This window comes from Mytilus galloprovincialis, chromosome 11 (genome assembly GCF_965363235.1).
Source record: "Mytilus galloprovincialis chromosome 11, xbMytGall1.hap1.1, whole genome shotgun sequence".
Taxonomy (NCBI): domain Eukaryota; kingdom Metazoa; phylum Mollusca; class Bivalvia; order Mytilida; family Mytilidae; genus Mytilus; species Mytilus galloprovincialis.
Genome location: NC_134848.1, coordinates 45,629,704 through 45,654,218, shown reverse-complemented (window position 1 = coordinate 45,654,218; position 24,515 = coordinate 45,629,704). Strand labels below are relative to the sequence as shown.

General features: G+C 32.0%; 1 protein-coding gene across 1 annotated transcript in view; it reads left to right on the top strand.

Annotated features, from left to right (window-relative positions):
• Positions 1-18,552, top strand: part of LOC143052249 (uncharacterized) — a 38,308-nt gene extending 19,756 nt beyond the window's left edge. The window contains exons 8-20 of the mRNA XM_076225237.1: positions 1,196-1,277; positions 3,030-3,119; positions 3,778-3,922; positions 5,613-5,981; positions 6,727-6,818; positions 8,191-8,223; positions 8,897-8,970; positions 9,286-9,362; positions 10,841-10,942; positions 11,769-11,882; positions 14,603-14,681; positions 16,733-17,511; positions 18,136-18,552. Coding sequence (XP_076081352.1) covers positions 1,196-1,277; positions 3,030-3,119; positions 3,778-3,922; positions 5,613-5,981; positions 6,727-6,818; positions 8,191-8,223; positions 8,897-8,970; positions 9,286-9,362; positions 10,841-10,942; positions 11,769-11,882; positions 14,603-14,681; positions 16,733-17,511; positions 18,136-18,408 — 2,309 coding nt within the window. The 3' untranslated portion in view covers positions 18,409-18,552. The remainder of the gene's footprint in view (positions 1-1,195; positions 1,278-3,029; positions 3,120-3,777; positions 3,923-5,612; positions 5,982-6,726; positions 6,819-8,190; positions 8,224-8,896; positions 8,971-9,285; positions 9,363-10,840; positions 10,943-11,768; positions 11,883-14,602; positions 14,682-16,732; positions 17,512-18,135) is intronic.
• Positions 18,553-24,515: the final 5,963 nt, after the last annotated feature.

Here is a 24,515-nt window from a genome sequence, read left to right as displayed (position 1 = left end):
ATAATAAGTCAATGGTATTTGGTATGCAGTTGTATTAGCATTGGCACATCTCATTAACATGGAGATTGTTTAGCCATGTAACTCACTCATGGTTCATTGACTTTTAATATTTACATAACTTGTGTAAATGTTAAAGTATTGCTATTTTGATTTCAACTTTTGCATAATCAAAATTACAAAAAAAGGGGAAACATATCTCTGTGATAACAGTTTATTGTAATCTTCTACAAAAATCTTCTCCTCTGAAACTACTGGGCCAAATTTAATCAAACTTAGCCTCAATCATTATAAGGGGATCTAGTTTTAAAAAATGTGTGCAGTGACCCTCCCTGCCAACCAACCAAGACGGCAATAGAACAAAGGGGTAAAATGTAGATTTTGTCTTATAACTCTGAAACCAAAGCCATTTAGAACAAATCTTGAAGATATTGATTTGAGTTTTGGTTGATTGCATAATCATGACAAGTTACAGATCAATAGATATGGGAAGATGTGGTGTGAGTGCCAATTAGACAACTCTTCATCCAAATAACAATTTAAAAAAAATAAACCATTAAAGGTCAATGTACGGCCTTCAACATGGAGCCTTGGCTCACACTGAACAACAAGCTATCAAGAGCCCCAAAATAACTAGTGTAAAACCATTCAAACGGGAAAACCAACGGTCTGATTTTTGTTTCAGGATGATAATTTTGTGCAGAGATATGGTCCTTTGACTTAGAAAATTCACTAAATAATCCGTTTTCTGCACTTAGTTTGTCATTCTTGTAGATAATGATTTGATAAATTTGGTATATAGTTTTATTAGGACAAGTTACAGTTCAAGTTTGAATTTTGTTCTGGTCTGAAAATGCAAAACATCATATTGGAATGCAACAAAATTAATTAAAACGTATCATGTCTGTTCATCTTACAAACACACGTATAGACAATGGCTAATTCAGGTATGGTTGCATAAATATACGGGATTGGTCTTGATGAACACAGTATTTTTTCTGAATTTTAAAAACCCAAAAAATATTTTATGAAAAATGTTGTCTGCAGCTGAGTCATGTACATCCTATTAACATCTGAATATTTTGACCTCATTCCATCAAAATATAAACGTCAGATTAATATTCCAAATATAAATTTGTAAACTATGGAATTTAAAAGTCAAGTTGAAATGACTGATAGTAATTTTTATAAATTTTAGGTTCAAGACCATCTACTGGAGGAAAAAATAAAAGTGTTACCAAACTTGCATCTAGCGATATGAGCAGTCTATCTAGTGACAGGTAAATTTAAATATATTCATCAGGGAAAAGGTTTTTGAAGAATATGACAGTCCAGACTTGGGGTCAATTACATTGGAATGTAATTAATTAAATTACACATTACATTGCAAAAATGGTCAATTACACTAATTACACATTACACAGTTTTTGAAATGTAATTAATTAAATTACAATTACTTTACTAAAGTAATTAATTAAATTACACATTACATTTCATCATGATATTTTTTAACAATAATTTACATGTTTATATAATGCATGTGTAAAATTTTCATGTAAGCAGAGTTTTAAGCATTGCATTTGATAATCATTTAATATAGTTATTTTAATGTTTTGTCAATTATTCTGAATCTTTCTGGTCTGAAAACAGCAATTGTAAATTAAATAGTCTTTGGACAGGAGCTAATATGGTACAAGATATTGTTTGATCAGGACATGGAAATTTTTTGAATAGAAGATCATTATATTGATAGGAGAGGGAATTTGTTCCTATTAACTTGCCAATACATCAAGGGGTATTTTGACATCTCAGAAATGAACTCATTTGAATTAAACATAATATGAATAAGGAAATTACAAATGAATTTAAAATATTTTTTTATTTTACTTTAAACATATAAAAAAGTGCTTGTCACAATATTGAAAATAATTTTAGTACAAACAATATATGTATATAATGTCTCAATATTAGCAATATTTTGCTAATTAGATAAAATATCTGTAATAGTGGCATTGCCCCTAGACATTTTAATCTGATTAATTGCTGTTTGTTTTTACAGCTGTTAATTTTTATTTCTATAATCCTTTTGTGTATACTAATTTAACAAAATGATTGTATGCAGTGATTTTAAATTCTAAATGAACTGTCTCAGACAGATGTTTCACAGTAACACATTTTATTGTTTTTGTTTAACAAGTTGTTTATTACTTATCAATCTATTTAGTTAAAGATCTTTCTTAAAAATTGAACAACCCTTATATATGATTATCACATTTTTCAAATTATAAGACTATTCAGAAAAATCTGTAGTTCAAATAAAATATATAAAAACTTAAGAAAAAATTACAGACTTCATATATTGATTAAAAAAGCATTGATACTAATATTTGAAAAATATATATAATTTTACAATTTATATTATAAAACACAAATCCTTAACTGTAACACCATAAAAGAACATGTAATTGAAATGTAATTCAAAAGTAATTGAGCATTACATGCTTTTTTCAATGTAATTAATTAAATTACCATTACATGTAATTAAAAAAATGCTCAATTACACATTACATTCAATTACATGGAAAATTGTAATGCATTACACTTAATTACCATTACATTTTTAATTACCCCATCCCTGTATGACACCACATATTTTGTGGGTAATAGTTATGAAAGCAAATATAATTGTATTACGAATAAAAATAGAAAAATATGGTTGATTGGCAAGGGTCCTAAAAAGATCGTATGAGGAAAGGCTAATTTGGATTTCACTTTAGATATAAAAAAAAAAGTTGTACTTAAAGTGGCCTGTTGCAAAGCAAACTTTCTGTTTAAACAGTATGCTTTCATATTCCATTAGCAGTCCAAATTCCTCCGACCTTCAACCTAAACGTCCCCTATTACAGACTTATTTATTGTATGTTCTCATCCTGAACATGCATGAAACATATGCCACTGAACATTAAGCAACCATCAATCAATCATAAGCCATAGTGGTAGATTTTCTGTAATTGTCCCATATTTCTTTAAAGTGACTCTGAAGACGGTTTGAGCAGCTGGAAAAAGAGAGATTTGGAGAAAAAGAAAGAAATGGAAAGAAAAATAAAAGAGGCAGAAGAACGGTTTGTACATGTTACAGTAAAGGATACATTATCATAAGAGACATGTTTTAACTATTTAGACAATAAATAACAAACTAACTGATTTTTAATAGGATAGCCACATTAGAATTGTTTTCTAAATACATTTTTCATCTGTCAAAGATTTTGTCAAGTTCAGACATTTTTTTATAAGGACTGTTAAATTAAAACATACATGGTTCCTAGGAAAGTATCTTCAAAAACAGAGTTCCCACCCTCAGAAACACTTTGGGGACATCAATACCTTTTAAATATATTTCACAGGTGCATTCTATTAGTCCATGAAGAAAATACAAAAAGAAAACATTTGAATCACATACATTTATGTATTAATTACTGCTTTGTACAGCAAACATGTTTTATCAGGCCATTCAAAAAAAATTTAGTTTTATATATAATTTTGTTTCGTCCATTTTTTGCGTAGAAACTAGTTACGAAATCTAAACCCCCCCCAAAAAAAAAAAACCCTGGTTTGCAAGGGAAGGAGGATGAGAGCTCTGAAAAAAACTGAAAGGAATGAGCATCTAGAATTATTTTGTTATGCTCTACTGAGACCCATAAAGTGACATTTATCATTGAAGTAAGAGTTTTCAAATGGTTACAAAGAATGTTCCAAAAGATATTATCATTTCCCTTTCAGAGCCCATAAGGAAGAGGAAGAGAGAATCCGTAAAATCCATGAAGAAAGATTAAAAGCCGAAGCTGAAAAAGAGGAATCCGAAAGTGATGATGGTACTTCCCCAAAACGTGAAAGAAAGAGGAAAAAGTTCTTTGATGAAGATGGTGTAAGATAGGAAACATTTATATTTTAAATTCTGATTTCATTATTTCTTTGCAGCATTAACTGAAATGGCATTATTTAATTCATACAAAAAATCCAAATTCACAATAGCAGTTAGGAATTGTTAAAATTATCATTTTTCTCTAAAAGCATATTAACCCTTTCACCGATTGCTGCCCAGACAGAAGCTACTCTGAGACGATGGCTTCCCTGGCTACTATTACTCAAGTGGGAGATCTTCATAATAAATGTCAATAAAAACTTGTTTGTAGTTATTTGTGTATTTATTTCATTCACCAACATCATGTTCACAGTTTTGTTAATGTTTTGATAATTTATTCTTCATAAAATATTCAAATTTTCAAATTTTCGGCATTATCTAGGTGAAATTCTCAAAATTCTGCTCTAAGACCCCAAAACGTAATTTTTTAACCCAAAACGGCATAATTTTGAAAAATTTTATGAGGCTGTACAAATTCCTCGCACTGAACGATGTCCATTCCACGTGTTTTGTACATAAAACGACATTTTATGTCAAAAAAGTTTACTAGTTTGGCTTCAATTCTTCCATATTCTTTCAAAAAAAATGTTCCCTCATTTCAAATTCTCGTAAATTCCGTAAATTTCGTCTGATTTTGACACGGTTTTCAACAAACGGAAGGGCCATGTTTACACTTTCATCCGGGTATTCATCAAAGAAAGATAACTCATGTTTGCACTGTTTTGAGCGGGAAATATAAAAGAGGTATTCCGATCCCGGTAAAACGGGACTCATTGTCAGCTGTCTGAAGCGTGAATCCCGGTAAACCGGGACTCATCGGCGAAAGGGTTAAGGAAACCAAAAAACAGTAAATTATACAAAAAACATTATTGTTATTATGATAAATATAGCAATTTGAGAAAAAGAAATTACCTGCTACAAAACTACATTTCTGTCTTTGCATGTGCTTGGTGTAGACATTTTTATGTAACACTGTTTTACAAGCGATATATTTTTTCTGCTAAGTAGTGTATATGTATTAACAATGAAGTTATTTTGTTATAGCTCTGCTTCGCAAACATTTTGCAGAAGATATTGATAATAATTTCGAATTATTGTTTAATGTTTCTTATATTGAGATAACATCAAATTGAAACTTTGGGGATTTAATTCAATGCATTGTACACCATACATGTATGTAAAATGCATAGATAAAAACCAAAAACCTGTTAAGGGCTTTTGCAAAACTAGATCGTAAACTAAAATTATTGAACAGTCCTTGAAATTTATTAAATCTTCCTGATTTAACGTATTGTACAACAATTATTCACAAAAGTTTATGGCCGCAAAACAAATCTGGACTTCTATATGAATAGAATTGTAATAGAATTTAAGTCTTTTTAAAGAATAATTTTTGATAGACATGGTATAAAAGAAATTTGAGTATATGAAAATAAGACAACTACCCAACAAAAAGGACATATTACTAAAAGAATTTTCTCTTAGTTTAGTAACTGCATGCTTCACTTATTCCTCTTCCAATCATAACAAAATTTTTTTTTAGAATTTGTATTATTCAAGTACTGTAAATCAACTTATCTATTAGTTTCAGAACTTTGTTTTTTTCTCAAACAATTATGTATTTCTGTTAAAAATGAAAAACAGAGAATACATAAAAATTATTTGTTTTTAAATTCTGTTCATCTTTTTGTAGGAAAACAAAGACAAGTCAGAAATAGTCAAAGAAAGAAGAGAATCGCATTCTCCAAAAGACAGTGTATCAAAACATTCTAAAAAATCTGATAAAAAGGACCATATAAAAACGGACAAGAAAGATTCAGAGGAGAAAACAGATACGAAACATGATAAGGACAAATTAAAAAAAGACCATTTAGACAAATCAAATAATGAATCTGAAAGTAAAGTGAAAAAGAAAGAACCGAGTAAAACGATAGAAGAATTTATAAAAGAAAACCGTGAAGAAGAAGAGACGATCAAAGATGAAAGTGATAATGACATTTCTAAAAATTTAAAACATAGTGATCATTCTGATACTGATAATCCTGTTAATTCTCATGCTCATGTAAGTATAATGACACTGAAAATATAGGCTTCATTCTGATACTAGTAATAGACAAAAAAGGATATTGGGCACCAACCATGACAAAGTCTGTTGAAAAAAATACCCACAAAAAGCAAAGAACCATTGCTTTTATTGCTTGTCTCCATCTAAAAGGCAACAAGGCCTTCATCACAGCAAAATTTTTTTCTCATCTTAAGTTTTAGATCAGCCCAAACACCAGTTTTGGTGAAATTCTTTGCAAACTGAGGATCAACTGTGTCAACCTGTTAAATCTCATAAAATCTTGTGGAAGTATGATGGCACAAATATATGGACTCAAAACATGTACATTCGCAAGTAGGTTTGCTGATTCTAAAAAAGATAGACTTAACATAGTATAGTATTGGTAACACCTACAAATGATCATGTTAAAATTGGGAGACTTACCACAAAGTGTCAGATCAGTCTGATACTTGTTAACCTGTTAATTCAAATGTAAGTGCTCTTAGATTCTTGCTCATGCTTAAAAATTTAAGTATCAATCAAATTTTAAGACTAGTTAAATTTATAATCTTTAAGACACAATATGAAACTTTTCAGATAATCTAGCAGAATTCAGGAATGCAGGATTCCAGTTTAATATTCAAATTCATGTCAAATTGACCTTAAAATGGAAATTAAAATCTACAACCCTTTTTTCTCCTACCCTACTGTTTCTATAATTTCAGGAGTAAAACTTTATAAAGATTTTCTGTTTTTATTTTAGGAGGAGAGCAGTCATTCAGTATTAGATAAAGAGGCACAGGAGGCAGAAAGAGAGGCAGAGCGACAACGACGGATAGAGAGGGTCAGAAAACAGTAAGTCAGTGCTTTGTACACCTTATTGGTATTTGTCAGCCATCATCTTCCTGTATAAATTTTATGTCATGTGGGAAAATGTGTGACGCAACCATGCAAATCTGATTGTTTTATGACTTCAGAGGTTTTTGTGTCACAAAGTGATGGTCAAGTGTTTTGCAGATTAGCCATATGGTCATGATGGTTAAAATTGAATTATGAATAAAAATATCATAGGATAAATTTCTTCTAAGGGCTGTTCCAGAAAATACTATGTCCCCCCCAGGGAAGGCAATTTTTTTAAATATTATGTGGGTGGTTGTCATGGTTGTATTTGAAATACCAAAATGCAAAGGGAGTGCTGTTCTAATTAAATTTTATTTCTGTGGGTGGTGGGGGTTAAAAAAAAGTGCCGTCCCTGGGGGGGACATAGTATTTTCTGGAACAGCCCTAATTTGTGCAGTACTTTTCATGTTCCAGGAATTAAGATAAAGATCAATAAATGTGCTATGATTGACACTGAGACAATTTTCCACAAGAGACTGAATGACAATGATGGACACGACTGCAGGTTATTGTACAGCCTTCAACAAGGAGCAAAAATAAACTAAACCATTAAAGTTCCAGGCAAAAGTGACAAATGATTCTATTGAGAAATCAAACCTCCTGCCTTTTAATCTGATTGATTAGTGCAGTCATTAAGCTGTTACATCCATAGGTTCATCACTATTTTTTTGTGGAAAATATAGAATTGATAAGCCTATGCTGATTGACCTGTGGCCAAGCCTGACAACTGTTTGATATACATTGTACACAATCTGTTGTAACAGTTCACTATGTTTCAGTTAAATGTTAACTGTAGACACTTTTGAAAGAGAGCCACTCCATCATAAAAACCTTAAAAACAAATTCTGTTAGGTTTTCATACTTAAAGAAAGAAAAAATGTAAACATGACATATCCTTTTTATATATGAGTTAAGAAAATTGTCTAAGATTTATCTGAAGATATGTTATGTGCACCAACTGTGTCACCACTTTGTTGGTCTGATGTCTAAACAAATATAATTGGATTTCAATATATACTGTGAATTCAGAAATTATTGCGAGGTTTTTATTATTGCGAAAAATGCGACACAGTTGTAAATGCAATAATTTAAATTCGCATTTTGAAATATTTTATATGAATTAAATTGGATTTTTCTCAACATGCTCAATATGGTAAAAATTAAAATTGCATTTAAGTCTAAAATGACAAAATCGCAATAATAAATGCACGCAATAATTTCTGAATTTACAGTAACTGCTTTATTGTTTATGACTATATTATCAGAAAATTGATTTATTCATTACATTTATAGACTTGTTATAAATATAAAAAATCATTCGTTGCAGGAGAGAAAAAGAAGAAGAAAAAGAGAGAAAATTGTAAGATATTTAATAAATATATTTGAAACATTTTTGTTTATACCATAAAAAAAATATTTAGAGTTGATGAAGTTTGTTTTGAATTGACTGCAAAGGGGGAGGTTGGATGGGAGGACCCTTGAATTAATAAATTGTTGGTGTTTGCAGTTTCATAAGAATTTGAAAGAAAAAAAAATGAAAATTTTCTATTATGAGTGTTTGGGGTTTAAGAAAATGTTTTCCATCCCCCATGCATCTAAATCTGGAACTGCCCTAAGAAATAACACACAGAATACTAAACATCTAAAGTTTATCATACACCAATCTGTAATGAGAAGCACTCTTTGTATTCATAGGTCAATAAATGCAAATCTGAAAAGTTTGATGAATTCAAGGGAGATTACTGAGAATCAATGCAATGCTGGAGTTGACAAGTGCTTAAAAACAGAAAGTTTGAGAGCAAGATTATTAATATAAACAGTCTATCATTTAAAAACAAATATTGATCTATAAAAAACATTGTTGCATACAAATAAAATGATACATAAAAAAGGGGTTTAATCTTGTTAATTAAAGAGTGAATTTTAAATAATTTTCAGCATCAACAATTTAAAAAAGTTGTAAAAAGATTGAAAGATACATACATTAGATGGGAATTTTATAAAAGCAATTAATATTTTTTGATTTTTTGTAGCCGAGAAAAAGAGGAAGAAAAGGAAAGAAAAAAGAGAGAAAAATATGAACAGAAGAAAAAAGATAAAATAAGCTGTATGTTTTTGTACTGTGGCTTCATTTAATTTTTGTGGGTACCAATTTTCGTAGAATGTGAAAGTATTATTCTCTTGTGGCTATTTAAGAATCCTATACAGAAAATTTGCATTTCGTTGAACATCAGAATCATAGTTCATGCATACCCATAAAATCATCAAAAATTGGTATATCACAAATAATAAAAGCATAATTGTTGCAACACGATGAGAGTACAAAAGATCTTCCAGGAATACTAAAATACTAAACTAACAAAAACACATAAGGGATGTCATCTTTATAATTCCTTAAATGCCTTCTGTTCTACATTCGCAGTTGTACAGACAGAAACTAAGTTAATGCAGATGGACAAAGAGATAAAGAAATGTATACAGAAAGACCATGAAGCAACTGTATGTATATTGTTGGTTATTGATACATTGGGATCATCCAGTTGTCTGAATATTGATATCGTAAAATCGGCTGCTTGACACAATATGAAACTTTTTGTTGAGTGAGGGCAGAGAACAAGATAAAAAAAGGCTTCATATTGTGTCGTGCAGCTGATATTGCAATAACTAACTTTTCTTTATTTCACCAGCAAACTTGAAGATGACATGATAAGTTCAGGTCAAACTTTATCAGCGTCGATTCATATATTATGATGTTGGTGATATTTCAGGGTTAAAGTTATTAAGACAAGGTCAACATATTTGACATCTCAAAGCTGATATGTAACTTGATTTAGAGCTGAGCAGAGTGATACAGACAGTGGGACAACTGATAAATTTCAGTACACCTCTCACTATTTTTCCTTGATCATTGTGGGACATTAGTATGATAAAAATAAGGAAGATGTGGTATGATTGCAAGTGAGACAACTCTCCAGCAGAGACCAAATGGCATAGAAGTTAGAACTATTGGTCACTCTATGGCACTCAACAATGAGCAAAAACCACATAGAAAGTTATAAAAGGCCTTGAAATGACAAATGTAAAACTATTCAAACTAGAAAACATACTGCCTGACAATAAATGAAAACAATTGTGACATCCTGTAACAAAAGACAACTCTTAGTTTACAAGCCCCGTTTCTGCTAAATTTTTTATGAGGATTAGAATTTCTTGATTTTCTGTTGCTTATTAATTAAATTTTAGTTGGTACTTTCCCAATTGATTTACAAGTTTTAAAAATAGGTCAATTTCCCTTTACTGTGATTTGAAATTGCATCAAAAACATGAAGCCTACACAAATTTAAAAGAACCAAACTTGGCCACAATCATCATTGGGGTATCTAGTGTAAAAAAATGTGTCTGATGACCCTACCTATCAAGATGGCCGCCATGGCTAAAAATAGAACATAGGGGTAAAATGCAGTTTTTGGCTTATATCTCTGAAACTAAAGCATTTAGAGCAACTTTGATTGGTGGCAAAAATGTTCATCAGATTAAGATTTATCTGCCCTAAAATTTTCAGACAAATCTGAAAACCCCTTGTTAGGTTGCTACCCATGAGATAATAATTTTACTGCAATTTTGCAGTTTTTTGTTATTATCTTGGATATCATTATAGTATCTAATAATATCTAATATATAATACTATTAATTATGTTTTAACCTCATTTTACATGATTTACAAAGCATCAGTAAATACAGGTGAGCAACACTCTAGTTTACGTTTCTTATTGAAATTTGTGATCATGGTTCATGTCAGCATGGTCTACCATTTGATACGGTATCAGATTCATTGCTTATCAACTTCTTGTTTACCATATACTTACAACAGGTGTTCTATGGAAATATATTGTTGCATTAAAGTAAGTATTAAATATTTGGTTTTTGAATTCAATAGAATTTTAGTTCCCATTGAATATGTAATTTTATATTTAAAGGATGTAGACAAATGTATAGCCATTATGGAGGATTTAGAAGCTCTACCTGTCAATCAGATCATGTTAAAGAAAAATCCAGACATTTTAAAGACAATTAAAATGGTAAGACTTAGAGTATTATCACTATTATATTGATAGTTGTGTCCCTTTGTCTGACTGAAAAAATGCTACAAGTGGACAATTCTACACACACACACAAAATATCAGAAAAAATAGAGTAAGAAATTTAATTGAAGATAAGTTTCACCTAAAAACTAAAGAAAAATCTGTTTATAGAAACTTATTTTAAAATTGGATGCAGGTTTTCTTTGAATTCTGATATTGTGAATAAACCTGTCTATTCACACGATTGTAATATAATATAAACTACTGTAAAAGCAGAAATGTACATGGAGGATTAAATTTTGTTGATTTCTTGGAGAGAATATATCCACGAAATTAAAACCTACACGAAAATTAACCTTCATATTTTATCACTTCCATTTACTGGAAATGATGAAATTAAATCCCAATGAAATATTATATAGAGACAAAACCACGAAATTAATGTTTCTACAGTATTATAACACTTTATCTGATATGTGAAAAAAGAGTTTGTGGAGAAATTAAAGAAAAAGCTATAAAAAGGTTGGTTGGCTATTCCATTAAAAAACAAGAAACAGAGGCATGCAATTAAAAAAGTAACCAAAAAAAATCAAGAATGCTTATTGTCTCAAAAAGAAACTGAAAATGTCTTGCAGAAGAAAACTCTTGCTATATATAAAAAGAGTGACAACAATCATAAAAATTCAAATTTGATATGTTTATCTCTTCATTTTATTGGAGGTTTTACACTTGATTTTAATTAATTTGTACTGTATGTTAACTTTTTGAAAATCAAGTGGTTTTGTATTTGTATTTGTCATTTTAATGTGTGTTGACTTTGTAGTTGAGGAAATATAAAGGCAGTGAGAGAATTAAACAGAAAGCAGAAGTGATTTACCACAAGTTCAAAGCTTTCTTTCTGTCAGGAGAAGACTTCGGCTCAACAACACCAGTAGTGGTATGTTATTTGTCATCTTCAATCATAGTCTGCATCAAAATCTTATCCAACTACAAGTCAGTAGACAGATATTCCAACTTTGTTCTTATGTATCCAAACAAAGTTTTAAAAATAATTGCATTGTTGAATAACATTTTACTAGTAATGGGCATCTGAACAGTGGGAAATACTGTAAATTCAGATTTTAGTGCATGTATTTATTATTGCGATTTTATCATCAGGGGTTAAAAAATCCACTAGCCCGACGCCCGGGACTAGATCATTTACGCCTCGGGCAATTAAAATGTGTAATCCAATATGCCCGACGGACTAGTAACAAAAAATTCTTGACGTTTCTAAAATAGAAAGTGAAAAATCCCTTCATCACTATTCTATGTTAGCCAATTCGATTCAATTAAATCATTTCGGTTTCCAAGAATTTGAACTGGTTTGTACAGGTCCTGTTGTAAATAAAATTGAGAAAGGAAATGGTGAATATGTCAAAGCGACAACCACCCGACCATAGAGCAAACAACAGCCGAGGCAACCAATGGGTCTTCAATGTAGCGAGAATTCCCGCACCCGTAGGTGTCCTTCAGCTGGCCCCTAAAATATGCATAATAGTACAGTGATAATGGACGTCATACTAAACTCCGAATTATACACAAGAAACTAAAATTTAAAATCATACAAGACTAACAAAGGCCAGAGGCTCCTGACTTGGGACAGGCGCAAAATTGCGGCGGGGTTAAACATGTTTATGAGATCTCAACCCTCCCCCTATACCTCTAGCCAATGTAGAAAAGTAAAAGAATAACAATACGCACATTAAAATTCAGTTCAAGAGAAGTCCAAGTCCGATGTCAAAAGATGTAACAAAAGAAAATAAATAAAATGACAATAATACATAAATAACAACAGACTACTAGCAGTTAACTGACATGCCAGCTCCAGACCTCAATTAAACTGATTGAAAGATTATGTCTTCATCATATGAATATCAGGTACAATCCCTCCCGTTAGGGGTTTAGTATCATACTATCATAAAATATATGAGAAGAACATAACCCGTGTCATGCCAACAACTGTTTTTTTTAATATTTTAAAAATAGAAGAAATAACTCTGGCATGTCTGGTGGCCTGGTATCATGTGTTGATTGCAATTCTCATACTTTAAATATCGATTTCTCATACCATGGCTTGGGGTATTGTACATTGCTTATCGTGCCGAGATTTTCAATTAACGGTATTTGGGGGTATGATGTATTGATTGGTATTGACCTGTCTTGTTGCACAGCTCTTGAGCACGAAACCATGCAACAAAATATTTTTTAATATTTTAGTACGGGAACCCAAGGAACTTCGTCAGTTTCAAAACGAAAAACGGTAGATGAAAGGAGTAACGAGGCTGAAAATTCATCCCCCAAAAATGCTAAATACGACAGGGAATAGCCGCGGAAAAAAATTAATAGTGTCCAGGACAGAAGGGCTGCCAAGTCTTTAGCGCGAGACTCGCACATGTTCATGCTTATTTGGCGTCATTTTCCTTTGATCTATTGTTTTTTCTCTTTGATCTTTACAATTTGGCCAAAAAATCACACATTCACTTCCTGAAAAGTTGGTAGAACTGGGACACAATGATTCCCCTGGCAAGGTTGGCTTGTTGCTGATGAAAAAAACGAAAATGCTCTGTGAATATTGCCGTTAGTTGCCCCAAGCACGCAAAAAAAAAGTCTGCTTTGAATGTGGGAACAACTAAGTTAGGTTAAGCACCAGAAGAATAAATAACAGATCAACAAAAATTATTAAATACAGTGTATAATGTCTCCTTCAAAACAAAGGACACCCACTTTGTATTATGCAGCAAACTCTTGATTTTTAAGGCATACTAGGGCTAGCAGGTCAGTTTTGATGGACTAGCAGTTCTTCCAACAGGGCTAGTAAAATCCTGCTGCCAATAAGTCCTGGGCTAGTTAGCTGTAACCAAATTTTTTAACCCCTGATCATTTACTACAAAATGCGATTTCCATTTTTGCGATATTGAGAAAATTCCTATTTCATATAAAAGAATTCAAAAAGCAAGTTTAAGTTATTGCTATTATAACCCTGTCGCCTTTTTCACCATAATAAGAACATCGCAATAATTTCTGAATTTACAGTAGTGCAGACTGTACTTTGTGTACAAAACTACTGAGTTCTTTGCATAAAAATTAGAAGTTGTGATGTCACATCACAGTTAGATAATTATCCAAAAAATATTGATGTAAGCATCCATTGGTGGATCAACAAACAACCTTCAACAGTGAGCAAAACCCACATTATCATGCCAAAGTATGTTCAGAGTGATATAATATGGTAAATTATTAATACAGTCGAGGATTACTGATTTTCTTTTTAGATTTTTGAAATGTAATCTTTTCCTTATTTTTTTTCTGGCTTACATTTAGGAGCTGTAGAAAATTGCTAAAATTAGTGCCTGTGGTAAATCAAATACAGTTTCCTGTCTCCATACAAAACCTAAATATTCAGGAATTTTTTAATTTTTTTTCATTAAAAAAAAGGTATTTTATCAGCCTCCATGAACTACTGACACTATTTTTTCTGTCTTTAGGCAGGTAACATGGATATATATATTTGTTTGGCTGGAAAAAAAATTGTTTTTTCAGAAAGACTATGCATTTCATCATCATCCGACCATTATAAGATTTATTGACCTATATTTATTGTAATGTTTATTTTAGATAAAAGAGAAGCATAAAGATGTTAACTTGGAAAAAAAGAAAAGAGAAAATAAAGAAAACGAGATACAACAGACCTCAGGTATATGCTTGTTTTTTTATTGATAACAGGTAAAGTGTCATGTCAGAGGAGCATTTTGTTTCTGGGTTGTGCTTCTATTTGTTTGTCTGTTTGTCTCTCTGTTGTACATCCTGTCACATTCAGTCATGGTTCATTGACTTATTCTCTCTTTCATTTTTTGCTGGGGTGTTTTGTATATGCGAATTTTGTGTTTCTTTGGTTCTTATAATGTGAAAAGTAAAATCACAAAAATACTGAACTCAGAGGAAAATCAATTCGGAAAGTCCATAATCACATGGCAAAATCAAATAACAAAACGCATTAAAAAGGACTGTACTTTAAAAGATCCTGTCAGTATGATATTGTTCTATTACACATGTATGTCATTATGATATATTTCTATTATCATGATTATGAATTAGAAAATACGTTGAACCACAAACATCAAAATTTTTCAATCGCGTTGTGGAATGAACTATTTGTGGATTCTTATAAATTCTATATAACTTTTGGACTATTTTACATCTCGGTCTATTTTTGAAATTACTTCTTACATACTTTTGATTTTTATGCCCCACCTACGATAGTAGAGGGGCATTATGTTTTCTGGTCTGTGCCTCCGTTTGTCCATTCGTCCGTCCATCCATCTGTGCCTCCGTTCGTCTGTCCGCTTCAGGTTAAAGTTTTTGGTCAAGGTAGTTTTTGAAGAAGTTGAAGTCCAATCAACTTGAAACTTAGTACACTTGTTCCCCATGATATGATCTTTCTAATTTTAATGCCAAATTATAGTTGTGACCCCAATTTCATGGTCCACTGAACATAGAAAATGATAGTGCGAAGTTCAGGTTAAAGTTTTTGGTCAAGGTAGTGTTTGATGAAGTTAAAGTTACATCAACTTGAAACTTAGTACACATGTTCCCTATTATATGATCTTTCTAATTTTAATTCCAAGTTAAAGTTTTGACCCCAATTTCACGGTCCACTGAACATAGAAAATGATAGTGCGAGTGGGGCATTCGTGTACTATGGACACGTTCTTGTTTTACCCTGTATACTAACATTGCCAATGTGAAATTTTAAAATTGTATATACATTGACTGTCAAATATATGTGACATATAAAATTTTCTGACGTCAGACAATCAAAGTTTGTAGATACATATTTTTGTGTTCTGTTAAATTATTCCTTTTAAAATTGTTACATGATGATGGCTGCTGTACCCATATTTTTACTATCTTATTTATTATGTCTATTTAGTTCACGCATCATTATAAATATAAAGGATTTTGAAAGGTTTAGCACTATAAAACCAGATTTAATTCACCATTTTCTACATTTGAAAATGCCTGTACCAAGCCAGGAATATGACAGTTCTTGTCCATTCGTTTTTGATGTGTTTTGTCATTTGATTTTTGCCATGTCATTATGAACTTTCCTATTAGATTTTCCTCTGAGTTCAGTATTTTTGTGATTTTACTTTTTGCATAGTTTTCTTGTTAAATTATTGCTATTTCAATTTAATCATATGCACAGTCTGCACCTTATGCCACTAGTCTGATGCCCTGGACTAGTAAAATTTTATTTGGGCTAGCAAGTATTGGCATAAGCAAAATGGTGGAATATTGGTCTTCAGACTAGTAGTTGGAAAAGTTTTTGGTGCAGACTTTATGCATTTTCCTATCAAAATTACAGGTGTGCAAGAATGGAACACCTTTATTTAGTTTATCATTTAGAAAATCTCATTCACAACAATCAGAAAAATCAGTAGCTTCAAAAGAGCAGAAATCTCCAGAATACTTGGAATTTAGGTCAATCATTATAACATAAGCTTGGTTCATCCAGTTATTTCATCACTGTCTGCCTGAATGTTAAATGCTTCTCCTTATTTAGTTAAAGATGGCGTTTAGTTTTTGGTGTAGTTTAGTTGCCGTCTCATTGACATTAAAGGTTATAGGGTACAAACATATTTCCAAACTAATCAATATACACAAATTGAATTTTATGTAACTTCACAGATAAGAGTTATTTATCCATACTTTTACTCTAACTTACGTTGATTCGATTGTTTTCAGAAAATGGACCAATAGAAGATGTTAACGTTTCATTGAATTTAGATTCTACGATGGAAACAAGTGTTTTAGATCAAACGGTTATCAATAATGATAAATCCGATGATAAAACTGACAATGTAGACAATAAGCAGGACACCGTAGATTCGGCAAATATACCAAATAATAAATTACCAAATCGGACTGCCGAGAGTCACCCAGATTGGCCTTCACTGCCAAGTCTACAGAGCGATACACAAATCCCTGGTTTAGGAGAGACACTAATTCCTGGACTTGGCGACTTGGATCAATTAGAATTGAAGAAAAGTGAAAACGAACAGTCTGATCAAGACACAAAAATGGAAGATAAGACCTCAGAAAAAGAGGTTAAAACTGGTGAAAAAGAGTCTGAGAAACCGGTAAAAACTGGCGAGACTGACTCCGAGAAACAAGATACTGAAGATGAGGACAATGAAGTGGATATGACCAACGAGGAATTGGAAATCATCAAAAATTTCCATGGCAATTCAAAAACAGATTCTAATGTGAAAGTGACTAGTAATGATACTGACTATAATCCTTTTTCTTCTGGGAATAATTCCCAGGAAGAGGAGGGTAATAATTCCAAGGGAGGTGATGGAGATCATTCCAAGGGAGGTAATAAATCCCAGGAAGAGGACATGGATGTAGATAATGAAGCCGGGGACGATTTATCCAAGTCATTACAGCAAGCTGCACAGGAAGTGGCCAAGTATGAAGCACAACCAGAATTTGTGGATGATGTTGAGGACAATGAAGATCAGGTACTACTTCTTGTCTGCTAGATTGAAAATAAGTAAAAAGAATGTCATATCTTTGTGATATTTTTTGACAATTTTCAGATCATAGATGGGCAATTGGAAAAATAAAATTGAATGGACCATGAGAGTTAATTTTAGCTGCTAAAGTTACACATGCCCTATTTCAAATAAAGGCAACAGTAGTATACCGCTGTTAGAAAAGTCATAAAAAACAAATCCAGATAACAAACTTAATTTGAGGGAAATACATCAATTATAAGAAGAAAACAACGGAACAACAGATACACTGAAGTGCAAAAGAAACCAATAAAGATACAATGCACCGTACAAAGAAACAAACTATTATATAACAACTGAAACATTCCTGACTTGGAACATGAAGGAAAAAAATCAATGGGTTGAACCTGGTTTTATGGCTAGCCAAACCACCTGCTTTTATCAATGTCAAAAATACCACTAAAATGACAACATAAAGTGACAGGAATACAGGACAAATAAACACTCAGGACAGAGAAATACATAAATCAAGTTATGTTAATACTTTATGAACTCCCAAAAATTATTCTGTTGCATAATACCATAAAAAAAGTTTGTTTAGGTAATAAATACTCTTATATTTCTTTTCAGGAAAGAATAGACTTAGATGCGAGAATTAAAGCCATTATAGAAAGTCAGGATTCCTTTTCTGCTGTAGCAGCCTATGATCCTGAACAGGAGGTTTTTGACAAGGACTCGTCACCCATCAAACCAGTAAAAGAAGAGGAAGAGCCCAAACCTGTCCCCGCCCCCGTACCTGCCCCTGTACCGCCTCCTGTAGCTGTACTGGAATCCCCACATCACGAGTCTGAGTCAGACGGAGTAATGTCAGATGATGAACTGCATAATTTACTTGGAGTGTAGTAGTAAATGATTATAAGACTTTTGATTGGATAAAAATAAGATATGTGCAGTAAATAATTGGAGAAAGCTGATATGATATGGTGTTTGTCATCATGAACTTAATATTCAGCAGTGAATAATATAAGGAGGATGATAGACAATGACAGAAAAGGATAAAACATGATAGATCTCATTGGTGGATAATTTTAGTGCTTATTGCTGATTGGTGGGAATTTTCTTGAATGTATTAGATTGTGTGTGATGAAAGAGATATTTTTTTTTAAATTACTTGAAGTTTTACAACTTTGTTACTGATTTGAAAAATATAAAATGATCTGAATAATCCAAATGGTGCAAATGGATTTAGATAAGAAAACCATTAATTAATTGTCTGTCATGTCTGTATACTTTATCTGTTGTATATTGAGGGGATTAAATCGTTAAACAAATGCCATTATTTTAAAATATCGGCAATAATGATTCCAGCATGATGAATTGTGGGAGGAGAATGTGATGAATGCGAATAACAGTTGTCAATAATCATGATAATGGACCAAATCAAAGCTTTCATAATTCTTCCGTTGTGTTCAAAATTTTAAGGCGTTAAATGATAGTGAAAATGAGAAAATCAATTGATTAAGTGATTAGTGTTGTTTAAGAAATTGTTAAAGTATAGATATATATGTGTGTATGTGTGTTCAATTAATTGTATTTAGAAATAGACATATATCTTGCTGTATGACTACCACTGGGATGATGTTTATTTTTATGCCCCACCTACGATAGTAGAGGGGCATTATGTTTTCTGGTCTGTGCGTCCGTCCGTCCGTCTGTCTGTCTGTTCGTCCGTCTGTCCCGCTTCAGGTTAAAGTTTTTGGTCAAAGTAGTTTTTGATGAAGTTGAAGTCCAATTGACTTCAAACTTGGTACACATGTTCCCTATGATATGATCTTTTTAATTTTAACGCCAAATTAGAGATTTTACCCGAATTTCACGGTCCACTGAACATAGAAAATGATAGTGCGAGTGGGGCATTCGTGTACTGAGGACACATTCTTGTTATGTGAGCAAGCCTTTTATGTAAGTATTTTCTATCCAGTCTCTTGTCTGTTTGTTACACTCATGCGTCTCAATACTGTAATGTATTGTAACCTTTAGAACTAACTGTATGCAGTTCTTTTATAATGTTTATGATTCCATGGCTACATAAATGGAAACAGGATTCACAAGCCCTTTATATTGTAAGTACTACCCATTCCAATGGGCTACACTCCTGCTACTCAATAATATATATTGACCTTTAGAACTGGGATTTGGTAGTTCTTTTTATGCCCCACTTACGATAGTAGAGGGGCATTATGTTTTCTGGTCTGTGCCTCCGTTCGTTCGTTCGTTCGTCCCGCTTCAGGTTAAAGTTTTTTGGTCGAGGTAGTTTTTGATGAAGTTGAAGTCCAATCAATTTGAAACTTAGTACACATGTTCCCTATGATATGATATGATCTTTCTAATTTTAATGTCAAATTAAAGTATTGACCCCAATTTCATGGTCCACTGAACAAAGAGGAAGATAGTGTGAAGCTCAGGTTAAAGTTTTTAGTTAAGGTAGTTTTTGATGAAGTTGAAGTCCAATTAACTTGAAACTTAGTACTCATGTTAACTATGATATGATCTTTCTAATTTTAATGCCAAATTAAAGTATTGACCCCAATCTCACGGTCCAGTGAACATGTAAAATGATAGTGCGAGTGGGGCATCCGTGTATTATGGACACATTCTTGTTACTTATTATCTATGACTACCTGGGTACATTACTGTTCTTCTATTACTAAGTTCAAAATACAAATAAATTTTATCTGTAAGACGATCAATGATAATCTTGCCGTAACAACCATCTGTGGTTATATCCGTATCAGTTATGGTATGAAAAGCTTACTCAAACCCCTTTCCTCTATGACGTCACATCATCGATATCAAGACACTGTTGCAAAGAATATTTCATAACTATAATCTGAATGTTGCTAGAAAAACATCTTCTGGAGGGATATGATGATGTATATGATATGGCTTTTCCAATATGGGACCAGTATCAACTGTCAACTAATGTAATCCCTGGAGTAGAGCTCTTGGGATGGTAATGGTGTCTTGGTTGATATGGATTTGATATTGAAAATGCCATATAGTTCTCTATTTAACAAGTTGTGTAAAACCCTGCTGAACAGTGTAGTTATTGCCCTTGGACAAATAAAATATGTGCTTTGTGGGAGACATTGGAAATCTATTCCTGTTTTTTACTTTAAATTGTCCTAGATATCTATACAAATTTAAAATATTGAGCTATTAACTATAATAATGAATTTTATTTGCATGCCTAACTCATCTTGAGGTGATTTATGGATCTTTTTGTTATTATGTATTTAAATTGTGTAAGTGGAGATGATTTGTAAATCTAAGAAAATAACTTTATTGATGAGGGTGTGTGATTGAGTTTCTTATCAATTTAATTTTTTGTTTAGAAGGTTTCATACATAACAATTATATTGCATTTTTGTGAATAACTTTGTAAATTGAGCATAGAGTGTCATACCATTAGCACAATATATTGACCATAGGACGTCTTTGCTTCAAGTTACTTAACAATTTGTGCTTGCTTACAAAATCGCCTCATTAATTAGAATGTGATGTGTCTGAGAGTAAATACTATTGCTTTTATCAGAAGTTAGATAGCAAAATGGTTAGATATTCACCCATTTGTACATAACCATTTCATTAAAGCTAATTTCTTAATGCATGTAGAGCAGAACTTTGGTTAGCTTGCTTTCTTTGTGTATTGTATAATTTTAATTGGGATAACGTCCAATCATATTAAAATTCTGTAAATTCAGATATTATTGCCAAAATGCGACAGGGTTATAATCGCATTAATTAAAACTCGATTTTTTTCATTTTTTTTACATCAATCAAACAGGATATTTCTGAATATCACAAAAATTAAAATCACATTTTAGTCAAAAGACAAAATCGCAATAATAAATGCACACAATGATTTCTGAATTTACAGTATTATACATACAGGTTTGACTATTCCTATATATTAAAATGGTTTAAAGATATCAATCTCAATTCCAAAACTTTGGTAAACGTTAATTTAAACAAAGCAAGCAAGTCAACCAAAGTTTTACTCTACAAGCATTAGAAAATTAGCATTATTTTTATTACCTGTATGACTGTACATTTGATAGTAAATGAGTGTTTTAAGGAATACAGTTCATAGGACTGTTTCATTCAAATTGATCTTGATTAATTTTCTATAGAAAAAAATATCTTTGCTTTCCTTATTTTAATTATGAAGTACACAAGTGATGTACCTCTCATTAAAACAAACAAACTTATGAATGAAATTCAAAATCATTTTCTTATAAAATTTCTCATGATTAAAAAACAATCTTTTTTAATTTTAAGACTATTTTCATTAGATAAATCATATATACTGTTTTTCATTTAAAAGAAAATTTAATGTAAACCAGTGAATTCGCCTTTTCAGAAACTAGAGAGCTATGGGTAATCTCATTGTTCATACACCAAAATGAAAATAATGTAACGTCATTGGTTGAATTTCAATTTTTTAGAATGTTTTAACCAATCGCAACGTTTTGGTGTACTCTTTTGAATATATTACCCAGAATGCATTAGATTCTGAAACAGTGAATTACATATTTGCATGAGCATTTGCTATTGTCAGTAAAAATGTGTATTGTTCTTTAATGGTCAATAGAAATCCAAAATGGCAGAACACTTCCATATAACCTGATCGAGAGTGATGAATTCTGCATGTATCGTATACTGTAGAAACATTAATTTTCGTGAGGTTAAAATTTCGTGGTTTTGTATCTACATAAGTTTTCATGGGATTTAATTTCGTGGTTTCCATTAAATGAAAGTGAAAGTATATGGAGGTTAAATACTCATGGGGTTTTTAATTTCGTGGATATGTTCTTTCCACGAAATAAAAGAAATTAAATCCTCCACGAAAATTTCTGCTTTTACAGTATTCTCTATATGAAATATTGATAATAACAGTGTCCAAATGTTTATATATTACATGTACTCTAAAGAGTTGGTCACAAATATAACTGCCATAGAATGTCTATTATATATATGTGAAATGATTGCTAGCAGATCATTAAAGTTCAAACCTCTTAAAGGAAGGAACGAATTTGATACAACTTAAAAATCTTTAAAAGCTAAATTCTTTCAGCAACAAAATCACAATAATTCTTCTGTGTTATCAACTTTCATCTGTTTATTATCCTAGTGACTTTGTTATCATGTTTCATCTGATGTTTGATAATGAACCTCTGCAACGTAAAATGTAGACTAAACTTATCATGTTTCAACAATATATACAACAGCCCGGGTGGATTTTGCTTTTTCCACCGACCCACTGTGGGCAGTCCACCCGTACCCACCCTAGCTATAATCTCTTATTTTGTAAAAATAGTGATTACAAATGCTTATCTGCTTTTTTCAATTGACTGTCCTTGCCAGTCTCTTGATTAAACAAAAGAAATTGCATGCCCACTCCTATGGGTGGGCAGAGTGGACAAACTAGAAATTTTGCCCACCCGGTGCCCACTCCCACTGTGGACGGGTGGACAAAGCAAAATCCCCCCTGAGCTGTAGTATATACACATCTGTTTTGTGATTCTAAAATTTAAAAGTTTTGTATGACTGGTTGTATCATAATCATAAGGACGAATGTATGTGAATGTGAACTGGTTGTAGATCATATTGCTGTATATTAATATCTGTGTCAGTCAGTGACGTTGTATTTGTAGATGTTGATGAAATAAAGTCGCATCTTTTTAAAAGTCAAAATTAGTCTCATAGTCTTATTACAATATGCAAAAAAGTCACCAATTACAAAAGACCAAATAAATATGCCCTGTCTATAATGGTTTCACTGTTTATCCTTCTATCCTTTCATCTGTTTGTCTGACAGATATTTATCTACAGAATATAAAGACACCATGCTTGGAACCTGGCAATGATTTGAGTTTATGTGAGCTCTTTTTAGCTCACCTGGCCCGAGGGGCCATGTGAGCTTTTCCCATAACTTGGTGTCTGTCGTCTGGCGTCGTCGTCCGTCATTGTTAACTTTTACAAAAGTCTTCTCCTCTGAAACTACTGAGCCAAATTAAACCAAACTTGGCCACAATCATCATTGGGGTTTTTAGTTTAAAAAATGTGTGGCGTGAACCAGCCAACCAACCAAGATGGCCGCCATGGCTAAAAATAGAACATAGGGGTAAAATGCAGGTTTTGGCTTATAACTCAAAAACCAAAGCATTTAGAGCAAATCAGACATGGGGGGGGGGGGGTAAATTGTTTATCAGGTCAAGATCTATCTGCCCTGAAATTTTCAGATGAATCAGACAACCGGTTGTTGGGTTGCTGCCCCTGAATTGGTAATTTTAAGGAAATTTTTCTTGTTTTTGGTTATTGTCTTGAATATTATTATAGATAGAGATAAACTGTAAACAGCAATAATGTTCAGCAAAGAAAGATCCACAAATAAGTCAACATGACCAAAAAGGTCAGTTGACCCCTTAAGGAGTTATTGCCCTTTATATTCAATTTTTAATAATTTTGTAGATTTTTGTAAATTTTAACAAAGTATTTTCCTCTGTAACTAAGGGACCAAATTCATTATAAATTGAGATAATTGTAAGAAGCAAGAATGTTCAGTAAATTAAGATCTACAAACACATCACCATCACCAAACACAATTTTGTCATGAATACATCTGTGTCCTTTGTTTAATATGCACATAGACCAAGGTGAGCGACACTAAGAGCCTCTAGTTATATCTTTCAGATAACTGTTTTCTATTTGCTGGTACTCTGAAATTTTTAATATAATGATTTCCCTGTGAAAGAAATTTCCCTTCTAAGCTCACCTGGCCTGATGGCCGTTGTTAACTTTTTACATTTTGAACTTCTTCTAGAGAACCACTGAATGGAATGAAACCAAACATAGCATGAATGTCCCTTATGAGGTGGTGACCAAATGTTGTTACTTTGTCAAGGATCAAACATCCAAGATTGCCACCAGCGGGGGACTTAATTTAA